Raw genomic sequence first — 14,005 nt, 5'->3', positions numbered from 1 at the left:
GCTCATCGGCTGCATCAGATTCACAACTGTCAGTGTCTATGCTAGCTGAGCTAACAACAAACGTAGAATTACTGATGCTAGCATTGGATGTGCTCGTGGAAGCACAACATCTTGTGTCGTCGACAGGTGCAGGTGTAGCACTGCGGGTAGTAGCAGTACTATTAGTAGAGCTGGTATGTGTCTCTATGGACGCGGGCCTTACTATTTTTAACCATTTAGCAATTTTTGAGCAAACAGAATGAGCAGCAGCTACGTTTGGCTACATACGGACCGTTTGTGGAATTCCCGTGAGAGAGTAACGGTTAATGTGATTGGATGTTAATTATTTGACTAGGCTACCTGTATTTCACATTGTGTTTTTATTTCGCTGAACACTAGATGGTTTAATTGTATTTTTGGCAGTGAAACGAGGCAACTCAGGCGAGGAAAAAAAACTCACCCAAATGTATAGTCCTGTTTGAAAATGTGAAGACATTAAAAATATATATTTTAAAATGTGAACCATATTTTTATTTGGCGTACCCCCGATGGCATTGTGTGTACCCCTAGGGGAACACCTGCTCTACGGTGATGACAAATGATGCATGTCTGCTGAGTCTGGTCAACACCTAGTCTAAAGATGACTGGGTTGCAATTGTGATATCTGGGAATATAATGAGAGGAAACATTTCCATTGTATCGAATTAATTCATTAAAGTCTACTGAAAGTGTCTTGCCTTGTTAGCGAGAAGCACAAGAAGACAGCTGCTTTAGAACCAAGTCTAATTCTGAGTACTTCATTCCATTCAAATCATTGCTAGGTTACCCAACAGTGGCTGTTCAGGCTTCCCCCCTATTGAATCTACCAGCAAGTATGGTCAAAACACAATGTCAAAGCTGACAACACTGTCCACAAACACTGTTTCGAAACGGGGACATTTCCTCTACAGAAGGACTGAATAAAATGGAAATAATAACAGGGGGAAAAAAACACATTTCATACTCTGTGATCAAATGGTTTGGGGTCTAGAGGCCTTGTATCACCTGCAGCGATTCTCTCCTGAATGTGATGTGTTGCATTAAACAAATCCTCTGTTTGATCAACCATTTATTCAACATCAGCACTCTAACTAACAAAGAGGATATTATGGATGACAAATGGGAAAACGTCCCTGTTTTGTAGGGTCAGACGTTTAGACGACACATGTCCTGTAATGTCTATGTTGATCCAACAGCTTCCAGCTGGAAAGTACGGTGATTAAGTTTTTAGATTTTTTTATTTCATCTTTATTTAAATACATTTAAAAACAAAGGAAAGATAATGAAACGATATAAACCATTTCAGGTCAATAGGATTTAAAGCATAACTCAGGCAAGCTGCCTGATTCATGGTAAAGAAAAAAGGTTGTCTCTAATAGGAAAGTGAACAATGGACCTGGACTAACAACGCAGTGCGGAGCAGGGCTTTTATTTATCAGAGGACACATTTCAAATAACCACCTCAGGCTCCGGCTCATCCACCTACCTGGAGGGGAAGCCCACAGGGACTGTCGCCATGAAAGCGAAAACCTTTCCTCAAGCTCTAGGGCTGCAGGCCCTGCTGTCTGATATGCATTAAAGGCCCTGCTGTCTGATATGCATTAAAGGCCCTGCTGTTGGCCCAGCTGTCTAATATGCATTGAAGGCCCTGCTGTCTGATATGCTTTAAAGGCCCTGCTGTCTGATATGCTTTAAAGGCCCTGCTGTTGGCCCTGCTGTCTGATATGCTTTAAAGGCCCTGTTGCAGGCCCTGCTGTCTGATATGCTTTAAAGGCCCTGCTGTTGGCCCTGCTGTCTGATATGCTTTAAAGGCCCTGCTGTCTGATATGCATTAAAGGCCCTGCTGTCTGATATGCTTTAAAGGCCCTGCTGTTGGCCCTGCTGTCAGATATGTATCAAAGGCCCTGCTGTCAGATATGTATCAAAGGCCCTGCTGCAGGCCCTGCGGTCTGATATGCATTAAAGGCCCTGCTGCAGGCCCAGCTATCTGATACGCATTAAAGGCCCTGCTGCAGGCCCTGCTGTCAGACATGCATTAAAGGCCCTGCTGCAGGCCCAGCTTTCTGATGTGCATTAAAGGCCCTGGTGCAGGCCCTGCTGTCTGATATGCATTAAAGGCCCTGCTGTCTGATATGCATTAAAGGCCCTGCTGTCTGATATGTATTAAAGGCCCTGTTGTCTGATATGCATTAAAGGCCCTGTTGTCTGATATGCATTAAAGGCCCTGCTGTCTGATATGTATTAAAGGCCCTGCTGTAGGCCCTGCTGTCAGATATGTATCAAAGGCCCTGCTGTCTGATATGCATTACAGACCCTGCTGTAGGCCCTGCTGTCAGATATGCATTAAAGGCCCTGTTGTCTGATATGCATTAAAGGCCCTGCTGTCTGATATGTATTAAAGGCCCTGCTGTAGGCCCTGCTGTCTGATATGTATTAAAGGCCCTGCTGCAGGCCCTGCTGTCAGATATGTATCAAAGGCCCTGCTGTCTGATATGTATTAAAGGCCCTGCTGTAGGCCCTGCTGTCAGATATGTTTTAAAGGCCCTGCTGTCTGATATGTATTAAAGGCCCTGCTGTCTGATATGTATTAAAGGCCCTGCTGTCAGATATGTTTTAAAGGCCCTGCTGTCTGATATGTATTAAAGGCCCTGCTGTCAGATATGTATCAAAGGCCCTGCTGTCAGATATGTATTAAAGGCCCTGCTGTAGGCCCTGCTGTCTGATATGTATTAAAGGCCCTGCTGTCAGATATGTATCAAAGGCCCTGCTGTCTGATATGTATTAAAGGCCCTGCTGTAGGTCCTGCTGTCAGATATGTATTAAAGGCCCTGCTGTAGGCCCTGCTGTCTGATATGTATTAAAGGCCCTGCTGTAGGCCCTGATGTCAGATATGTAATAAAGGCCCTGCTGTAGGCCCTGCTGTCTGATATGTATTAAAGGCCCTGCTGTAGGCCCTGCTGTCAGATATGTAATAAAGGCCCTGCTGTCTGATATGTTTTAAAGGCCCTGCTGTCTGATATGTTTTAAAGGCCCTGCTGTCTGATATGTATTAAAGGCCCTGTTGTCTGATATGTTTTAAAGGCCCTGCTGTCTGATATGTTTTAAAGGCCCTGCTGTCTGATATGTATTAAAGGCCCTGTTGTCTGATATGTTTTAAAGGCCCTGCTGTCTGATATGTATTAAAGGCCCTGTTGTCTGATATGTTTTAAAGGCCCTGCTGTCTGATATGTTTTAAAGGCCCTGCTGTCTGATATGTTTTAAAGGCCCTGCTGTCTGATATGTTTTAAAGGCCCTGCTGTCTGATATGTATTAAAGGCCCTGTTGTCTGATATGCATTAAAGGACAATTGAAAACACAACATAAGCAAATATCCTTCTGAGAATTAATAAACTACTACTAAAATATCTCTATCACTGTACAGTATGTCTTCCATTATATGTTGTTTTTCCCACAGATTCATCCAGATTCATCCTTGAATGACATGTACAGATGTTTATAAATATTCGCTATACAAATACATTTCTCAAGGTCTCTCCTTTGCCTGCATGTTATCAATGAAGGAATGATGTCCTCCCTCTATTCCGTCAATAGCCAGAGAAATGCTAGGTCACAGGAAATGTCTCTCCTCCCACATCGCTCCCCTGGTAGAACCACCTTTAATACGTCCCTGTGGGACACGGTGGATATGGCAGCACATAGCATTCCGCTGGTTCAAATTAGAGCTGATAAAGGCTCCAAGAGAGACTTTGACTCCCTGATGGGGTGAAACAGAGAGAAAGAGAGAGATAGAGAGAGAGAGAGAGAGAGAGAGAGAGAGAGAGAGAGAGAGCAAGAGAGAGAGAGCAAGAGAGAGAGAGAGAGAGAGAGAGAGAGAGAGAGAAAGAGAGAGAGAGCAAGAGAGAGAGAGAGAGAGGCCATCTGGCCGTCAGCGGGGTAGTCGGGAGACACCTTTCTACCGCTGCTGTCCCTTACTGTAACACCACTGATATCGCTTACTGATTCCACTTACTGTAATACCACTGATATCCCTTACTACCACTTACTATAACACCACTGATATCCCTTACTACCACTTACTGTAACACCACTCATATCGCTTACTGATTCCACTTACTGTAATACCACTGATATCCCTTACTACCACTTACTGTAACACCACTGATATCGCTTACTGATTCCACTTACTGTAATACCACTGATATCCCTTACTACCACTTACTATAACACCACTGATATCCCTTACTACCACTTACTGTAACACCACTGATATCCCTTACTACCACTTACTGTAACACCACTGATATCCCTTACTACCACTTACTGTAACACCACTGATATCCCTTACTACCACTTACTGTAATACCACTGATATCCCTTACTGTAACACCACTGATATCCCTTACTGTAATATCAATGATATCCCTTACTGTAATACCACTGATATCTAGAATGAACACATGGCCATGTCCTCATCATATACCACTTCACAATACACTGCTATATTTGCCATGACTCTCAATATATCACACAAAGCCAGGGTAATTGTATTGAAACTGTGGTGAAATGCAGGATGCTGAAGGACCTCAACTGAGAAGTGACTATTCTTTGAGGAGTATGTATGAATGGCATATGCCATCCATTGTTGAAAGCACTTGACTCTGAGATTGCAAAGGGAATGTTGACTGCTGTTAAAGCAACATTTGTGCGCAAACATGTGGAAAGGCTGAGAGACAGATCCATTATCCAACTGTTCCATGGACCACTACAGAATAACACACAATGCTGTTTCTTCTAAAGCCCATTCTGCAGCTGAAGGTGCTGTCTTAGTGTAGCAGAGTGGCAGGCTGATCAAAAGTTTTGTTGTACAGTAGGGTGAATATTCTGACTCTCGTCTATTTCACAGTCTAATTTGTTCTCTTGTTGGCTTAAAGTTCACAAATCAGGGAATGTAGAGAGAACTTTGGAGGGATGGACAGGGAGAGAGAGAGAGAAAGAGAGAGAGACAAACAGAGTGAGAGAGCGAGAGAGAGAGGGAACTATGAGTGTGTATGAGAGACAGACATTCTCTTCTGAACTGGAGATGCCATCTGTCAATGTCAGGCGTGGATAGACAGTGCTTATTTGACAAATGCCAAGGCAACCTGAAGATGGTTCATAATAAATAGCAGCCCAGATTGGAGCCCGAACCGACAGCACTCAATAGAACCAAAAGCCAATAGAACCACAAAAGTTAGCTGTTTATGCATTTAATGTCCTTAGCGTTAGTGCATTGACAGGAATAGAAATGTAACATAGAAAAAAGCCATTGCTCTTAAAAGTTTATGGAAAACAGAAGATTCCATTTGGACCTTCCTTTGAATATTCATCATCCAACATCAACTCCAACCAACCACGGTTAAGTTGACTCAATCACACACTCGTCTCTCCATGATTCCAATACCTGGAGAGGTTCAACCACGGGGCTGGAGTGACAGACAGCTAACAGCTAACACAATTGAGCAATGGAGACGTACCTGAGCCTCTTTTGGACACTGTTTTGAAACCTCGAACCACTGCAGCATAGAGAAGAATCTGGAGTGTGATGGGAGCTTTCATTTTTCACCTGGCCAAGTGTCCTATGGGGTTAGTGGAGAGGAGAGAGAGGTTAGAGACTATCCATAAAGGTAAGAATAATGAACAAATCCTTTAGAGAAGATAATGCACTTTGTAGACAAAACATAAATCAAGAAACACACACTAAATCTAAACAGTCATTTTTGTTTTTATGCCTCTAAAGAGCGAGCAAAGTACATCCCATCATGTAGAACGCAATAGATCCCTTTAACTGGCTTCAACAGCTCCCTCACTCTTCCTAGACAGTCATTTTGTCTAAAGCACAGCGTGCTATAGACCACAATCATGACGGAACACCTCATGTATTAGATTTGGACGGGAAACGGTGTATCCTGAATATGTTGCTTCGTGGTTTAAGGATGAAATACAACATAAAGTAGTAAATCATGATAGAGTATAACATCAAAGCAAACATATTATTAGGAAATGGCAGCAAACATACAAATCTTTAAGCCCACATACATTCCCTTATGCTTGCAATCATTAATACATTTAAAAAAAGTAAAATCTAAAACAGTGAAACAGCCCACTGGGCACAGATGTCAATTTAACATCTATTCCACGTTGGTTCGTGGAAACAACATTGATTCAACCAGTATGTGCCCAGTAGGAATGGCTGTAACACTAACAATCAATAACAAGAACCACTGAAGGGTGAGTGGAGGTACAGTATTTGTTACAGCGCCTTTGGAAAGTATTCAGACCCCTTGACTTTATCAACATTTAGTTTGGTTACAGCTTTATTCTAAAATTTATTAAATAGTTGTTTCCCCTCGTCAATCTACACACAATACCCCGTAATGACAAAGCAAAAACTGGTTTTAAGAAATTGTTCTAAATTATTATAATACAAAAAACCTGAAATATCACATTTACAGTGCCTTGCAAAAGTATTCATCCTCTTTGGTGTTCTTCCTATTTTGTTGCATAACAACCTGTAATTTAAATGGATTTTTATTTGGTTTTCATGTAATGGACAAAATTCAACACCTTTGCTATTGTAACGGTTGTCCTGTGAAGGAGAAGAGGACCAAGGTACAGCGTGGTATGTGTCCATATCTTTTAATAAAGAACTTGAACACTGAACAAAAACAATAAACCGACAACCGAAAACAGTTCTGGCTGGTGCAGACACACAACAGAAAACAGTTCTGGCTGGTGCAGACACCCAACAGAAAACAGAAAATAATCACCCACGAAACACAATAGAAAACAGGCTACCTACATATGGTTCTCAATCAGGGAGAATGATTGACAGCTGCCTCTGATTGAGAACCATACCAAGCCAAACACAGAAATAGTAAATCATAGAAAAACGAACATAGACAACCCACCCAACTCACACCCTGACCATACTGAAACAAAGACATAACAAAATAACTAAGGTCAGAACGTGACAGCTATGAAGCCCCTAAATAAGATCAGGTGCGACCAATTACCTTCAAAAGTCACATAATTAGTTAAATAAAGTCCACCTGTGTGCAATCTAAGTGTCACATGTTCTGTCACATGATCTCAGTATATATACACTTGTTCTGAAAGGCCCCAGAGTATGCAACACCACTAAGCAAGGGGCACCACCAAGCAAGCGGCACCATGAAGACCAAGGAGCTCTACAAACAGGTCAGGGACAAAGTCGTGGAGAAGTACAGATCAGGGTTGGGTTATAAAAAAAGATCAGAAACTTTGAATATCCCATGGAGCACCATTAAAGAGAGAGGGCCGCCCACCAAAACTTGCGGACCAGGAAAGGAGGGCATTAATCAGAGAGGGAACAAAGAGACCAAAGATACCCCTGAAGGAGCTGCAAAGCTCCACAGCGGAGATTGGAGTATCTGTCCATAGGACCACTTTAAGCCGTACACTCCACAGAGCTGGGCTTTATGGAAGAGTGGCCAGAAAAAAAGACATTGCTTAAAGAAAAAAATAAGCAAACACGTTTGGTGTTCGCAAAAGGCATGTGGGAGACTCCCCAAATACGTGTAGATGGAAGAAAGTGCTCTGGTCAGATGAGACTAAAATTTAGCTTTCTGGCCCTCAAGGAAAACGCTATGTCTGGCGCAAACCCAACAGCTTTCATCACCCCGAGAACACCATGCCCACAGTGAAGCATGTTGGTGGCAGCATCATGCTGTGGGGATGTTTTTCCATCGGCAGGGACTGGGAAACTTGCAGAATTGAAGGAATGATGGATGGCACTAAATAAAAGGAAATTCTTGAGGGAAACCTGTTTCAGTCTTCCAGAGATTTGAGACTGGGACAGAGGTTCACCTTCCAGCAGCACAATGACCCTAAGCATACTGCTAAAGCAACACTCGAGTGGTTTAAAGGGAAACATTTAAATGTGTTGGAATGGCCAAGTCAAAGCCCAGACCTCAATCCAATTGAGAATCTGTGGTATGACTTAAAGATTACTGTACACCCCCAGTTTTGCCTTGGAGAATGGGCAAAAATACCAGTGGCTAGATGTGCCAAGCTTATAGAGACATACCCCAAGAGACTTGGTGGCCATACAAAGTATTGACTTGGGGGGGTGAATAGTTATGCACACTCAAGTTTTCTGTTTTTTATCTTATTTCTTGTTTGTTTCACAATAAAATAAAATGTGCATCTTCAAAGTAGTAGGCATGTTGTGTAAATCAAATGATACAAACCCCCCAAAAAATACATTTAATTCCAGGTTGTAAGGTTTGGGGTCACTTAGAAATGTCCTTGTTTTTGAAAGAAAAGCAATTTTCTTGTCTATTAAAATAACATCAAATTGATCAGAAATACAGTGTAGGCACTGTTCATTTTGTAAATTACTGTTGGAAATGGCTGATTCTTTTAGGCGTACAGAGGCCCATTATCAGCAACCATCACTCCTGTGATCCAATGGCACATTTTGTTAGCTAATGCAAGTTTATAATTTTAAAAGGCTAATTGATCATTAGAAAACCCTTTTGCAATTATGTTAGCACAGCTGAAAACTGTTGTCCTGATTAAAGAAGCAATAAAACTGGCCTTCTTTTGACTAGTTGAGTATCTGGAGCATCAGCATTTGTGGGTTCGATTACAGGCTCAAAATGGCCAGAAACAAAGAACTTTCTTCTGAAACTCGTCAGTCTATTCTTGTTCTGAGAAATGAAGGCTATTCCATGTACTATTTCCTTCACAGAGCAGGGCAAACTGGCTCTAACCAGAATAGAAAGAGGAGTGGGAGGCTCCGGTGCACAATTGAGCAAGAGGACAAGTACATTAGAGTGTCTAGTTTGAGACAGGCCTCTCACATGTCCTCAACTGGCAGCTTCATTAAATAGTACCCGCAAAACACCAGTCTCAACATCAACAGTGAAGAGGCGACTCTGGGATGCTGGCCATCTAGGCAGAGTTCCTCTGTCCAATGTCTGTGTTATTTTTATTTTAATATTTTATTTTTATTGTCCAATTTGAAATATGTATTTTTCTTTGCAACTCTGCCTGGAAGGCCAGCATCCCGGAGTCACCTCTTCACTGTTGATGTTGAGACTGGTGTTATGTGGGTACTACTCCTGCGTTGTCTTGGCTGTGTGCTTAGGATTGTTGTCCTGTTGGACTGTCGCCCCAGTCTGAGGTCCTGAGCGCTCTGTTGCAGGTTTTCATCAAGGATCTCTCTGTACTTTGATCTGTTCATCTCGATCTGGAATAGTATCCCAGTCCCTGCCGCTGAAAAACATCCCCACAGTATGATGCTGCCACCACCATGCATCACCGTAGGAATGGTGCCAGGTTTCTGTTACGGAGTCTAGTTGATAGGTAATCGACTAGCCGGACTGTTCCCCGGACTCCAGTTGTAGGGATTTGTACAATGCACAAACAAGGCTATTGAACCTGACATCCTCCAGACATAACGCTTGGCATGCAGGCCAAAGTGTTTAATCTTGGTTTCATCAGACCAGAGAATCTTGTTTCTCATGGTCTGAAAGTCTTTAGGTGCCTTTTTGCACTCTCCAAGTGGGCTGTTATGTGCCTTTTACTGAGGAGTGGCTTCTGTTTGGCCAGTCTACCATAAAGCCCTGATTGGTGGAGTGCTGCATAGTTGGTTGTCCTTCTAGAAGGTTTTCCCATTTCCACAGAGAAACTCTAGAGCTCTCTCACAGTGACCATCAAATTCTTGGTCACTTCCTGACCAAGGTCCTTCTCCCCCGATTACTCAGTTTGGTCGGCGGCCAGCTCTAGGAAGAGTCTTGGTGGTTCCAAACTTTTTCCATTTAAGAATAACGGAGGCCACTGTGTTCTAGGGGAACTTCAATGCTGCAGAAATGTTTTGGTACCCTTCCCCAGATCTGTACCTAGACACAATCTTGTCTGGGAGCTCTACGAATAATTCCTTCGACCTCATGGCTTAGTTTTTGCTCTGACATGCACTGTCAACTGTGGGACCTTATATAGAGAGGTGTGTGCCTTTCCAAATCATGTCCAATCAATTGAATTTACCACAGGTGGACTCCAATCAAGTTGTAGAAACACCTCAAGGTTGATCAATGGAACCAGGATGCACCTGAGCTCAATTTTGAGTCTCAAAGCAAAGGGTCTGAATGCTTACGTAAATAAGGTATTCTGTTTTTTACTTTTAATACATTTGCAAAAATGTCTAGAAACCTGTTTCGCTTTGTCATTATGGGGTATTGTGTGTAGACTGCTGAGGATTTTTATTTATTTAATAAATTTGAGTTTGTTGTAACTTAACAAAATGTAGAAAAAGTCCAGGGGTCTGAATACTTTCCGGAGGCACCGTATGTATGTAGTCCTATTGTAAGGCTATGGGTCAAATCAAGAACATAGTTAGTTGTACCGAAAGGAACACACCAGGTAAAAGGTCACGAGTAAAAGATTCTGAAGGTGAATTTACATCCAATCACCACCATATGGAAGGTGGATTACACAATATAGTAGAAGCCACCCTTGCACGATTGACTATTTCACCTTTGGTGTTCACACATGTATTTGTTTGATTTACAACTGCACAGGACCCTACAAAAAACTGAGATGTGTCTTTCAGATTACGCCACGTGCAAATCATTTAATCATCATTTACTGATCTGTATCATAGTTCAAAACGGGGAAAACAAATATTTGATATCATGTTCTGCAGCTGCCCACACATCTGCAATTAGCCTTTCAAATAAATGATGCCCGTATGCAAATCCATTCTCCAAAAGTTTTCTTTTTATTCCTCTCTTTAAGGATTTATCATCATGGACCCAGATAAAATGAACTTCATCAAAGAAGCTGTGTCAAAGTAGTGAGTAATAATATATCTGGCTTTGTTGCCATGCTAACTAACATGTTAATTTCACCTGCTCCCTAATCCTTTACATAATCAATTCTAATCTGAATTCCTCTGGTGTTAGGCCACTGTTTTGGGGGGTGGTTGTATGATCTAACAACCAATAATGAAGCAGCCCAAAGACTGCCAATAATCTCACGAGGCAAGCTCCCTCATTTCAATGCCTGTCAATTCAATTGACATGTGGTAGCTTCCAATGTTTAAAAACTTCACGTTGACATTTAATACCCGACAAAGACACAACACAGAATCTGGAGGGGGAACCTGGTAAACCATAATAAGCCTGAGGAGACCGTGTTAGTGTGTCAGTTCCAGATTAGACTGCAGCCAAGGATGACGACACCACCACAAACCACCCTGCTATGAAAGGGCCATTGTAGCGCAGGGCGCTAGTTGGCTAATGACGCTTCACAAGTCACACCCTCACTACACTAAACCGATAAAACAATACTCAAATCATATCATTTTAATTAGCGTTCTCGCTCGTGTCGCTGCAAACATTACCACCAAAGATACTCTCGATGTGGTCCCTCTCTTACAAACAGAGCACACAATGATTAAATAGACATAATCGTCTAGGTTTACTAGCTTCCTGTGATAACTGTGATTGGGCGCCAGTGCATGGCATGTAAATGATGTTGCCATTTCAAAGACCCAATCATGGACACTCTTACTGACAGTTGTGGCTGCTTCGGGTGATGTATTGTTGTCTCTACCTTCTTGTCCTTTGTGCTGTTGTCTGCGCCCAATAATGTTTGTACCATGTTTTGTGCTGCTACCATGTTGTGCTGCTACCATGTTGTGCTGCTACCATGTTGTGCTGCTACCATGTTGTGCTGCTACCATGTTGTGCTGCTACCATGTTGTGCTGCTACCATGTTGTGCTGCTGCCATGTTGTGCTGCTACCATGTTGTGCTGCTACCATGTTGTGCTGCTACCATGTTGTGCTGCTGCCATGTTGTGCTGCTGCCATGTTGTGCTGCTACCATGTTGTGCTGCTACCATGTTGTGCTGCTACCATGTTGTGCTGCTGCCATGTTGTGCTGCTACCATGTTGTTGTCATGTGTTGCTGCTATACTGTGATGTTGTCTTAGGTCTCTCTTTATGTAGTGGTGTGGTGTCTCTCTTGTCGTGATGTGTGTTTTGTCCTATATTTGTATGTTATTTTACATTTTTAATCCCAGCATGCTTCCCCGCAGGAGGCATTTTGCCTTTTAGTAGAACGTCATTGTAAGTAAGAATTTGTTCTTACTGACTTGCTTAGTTAAATAAACATGAAATAAATACAAAATAATTTAAAAAGAAGACGAAGATACATGGTGTTCAATGCGATAGGAGGTACTTGAAATGGGTGATATTGAATAATAACCCTGAATAACAATAGAGACTTATTTGTCTACCTCAGTGCATCGTTACTGATGAGCTAACAAGTCGTCTGCAGGTGGTATTGCAGCAGACTGATCATAGTCCCGAGTATATCAAAAACAGAATAAATAAGGGATTATAGGATTAAACATGACAGAATTCTAAATATTACCATAATATGTTCCTGGAACTGCAAGCTCACTACTGTAGCAGTGGTTTGGATTGAAAATGCAAGGCAGATATGTAGTTGTTCCGTGATACACAGATAGGTCTGTTTAATTGTGAATAGGTCATTCCTAGGTTATTACTGTGTAATGACCATTTACCATGCCACTGCTTAGTAAACAGTCATTCCTAGGTTATTACTGTGTAATGACCATTTACCATGCCACTGCTTAGTAAACAGTCATTCCTAGGTTATTACTGTGTAATGACCATTTACCATGCCACTGCTTAGTAAACAGTCATTCCTAGGTTATTACTGTGTAATGACCATTTACCATGCCACTGCTTAGTAAACAGTCATTCCTAGGTTATTACTGTGTAATGACCATTTACCATGCCACTGCTTAGTAAACAGTCATTCCTAGGTTATTACTGTGTAATGACCATTTACCATGCCACTGCTTAGTAAACAGCTGGGAAAATGTGTGCCGTAAAATGAAGTGCTACTCTTGTTTGTATAAAACATTGTTCTCATAATCAGTGATCTCAAGTGGATCCTGGTTAATGTGTGAATATCAACCTCTTGTTATTTCAGAGTGTGTTTTCCCCAATACTGAGAGGAGAGAATCAAGTGCTAGCTATTTACACAGCCCACAGTGTGGGAGGGGAGCATGAGAATTGACATGAGCTCCCTGTTGTAGTGCAGTGTAGCCGACTACCCCCTGCTGCAGCGATGACGTAAACAAACAAGCAAGTCACTGATGGTCCATAACCATTGAATTAGCAGGGTCTGCAAAAGGAGGAACCTCCATAGAATCTACTGTCGACTGCAGTTGTTGTTCAGTTGTTTTTCCTCACCCCCCTACCTCCTTGTTTCTTAGTCCCTGTCTATTAGTCCCTGTCTATTAGTCCCTGTCTCTTAGTCCCTGTCTATTAGTCCCTGTCTCTTAGTCCCTGTCTATTAGTCCCTGTATTTATCCCCCGCTGGATTCAACCAAATTCAATTACTGTCTTGAAGGTTCTGCCAGAGAAGGGCCCTTTCTCACTAGTGGCTCTTACTAGAGGAGCACCAGCACAGAATAATGTGTCTTCCTACAGCCCCTCCCTCTCTCCTCCCTCCCTTCCTCTTTTCACCATCTCCTCGTCCTCGTCCCCCTCTCTCCGTAGAGGAGCAGAGGAAAAAACCTTATCTGCCAGCTGCCTTTGCAAGTTATTAACATTTCTATTTGTGAGAAACAGTTGCAATCACTTATACCCTCCACACCTACATCCACACACCTACATCCACACACGTACATCCACACACGTACATCCACACACGTACATCCACACACCTACATCCACACACCTACATCCACACACGTACATCCACACACCTACATCCACACACCTACATCCACACACCTACATCCACACACATAAAGCCCCACTGTACACACAGAATTATTATTTATTAATAATTCTTGCAGCGTTCAATAAATTCCCTGGTTTCTAGAAATCCTGGTTGGAGGATACCAGATTTCCTGCTTATTCC

At 42.3% G+C, this 14,005-nt stretch overlaps 1 protein-coding gene across 3 annotated transcripts in view; it reads right to left on the bottom strand.

Moving 5' to 3' along the window:
- LOC110495463 (interleukin-1 receptor accessory protein-like 1) overlaps positions 1-14,005 on the bottom strand; it is a 413,831-nt gene that overhangs the window by 387,630 nt on the left and 12,196 nt on the right. For all 3 annotated transcript variants that reach the window (XM_036982526.1, XM_036982528.1, XM_036982527.1), the window contains exon 2: positions 5,532-5,633. In XM_036982526.1, coding sequence (XP_036838421.1) covers positions 5,532-5,613 — 82 coding nt within the window. In that variant the 5' untranslated portion in view covers positions 5,614-5,633. The remainder of the gene's footprint in view (positions 1-5,531; positions 5,634-14,005) is intronic.

This window comes from Oncorhynchus mykiss, chromosome 7 (assembly GCF_013265735.2).
Source record: "Oncorhynchus mykiss isolate Arlee chromosome 7, USDA_OmykA_1.1, whole genome shotgun sequence".
Classification (NCBI taxonomy): Eukaryota; Metazoa; Chordata; class Actinopteri; order Salmoniformes; family Salmonidae; genus Oncorhynchus; species Oncorhynchus mykiss.
This window is presented reverse-complemented; position numbering and strand designations above follow the sequence as displayed.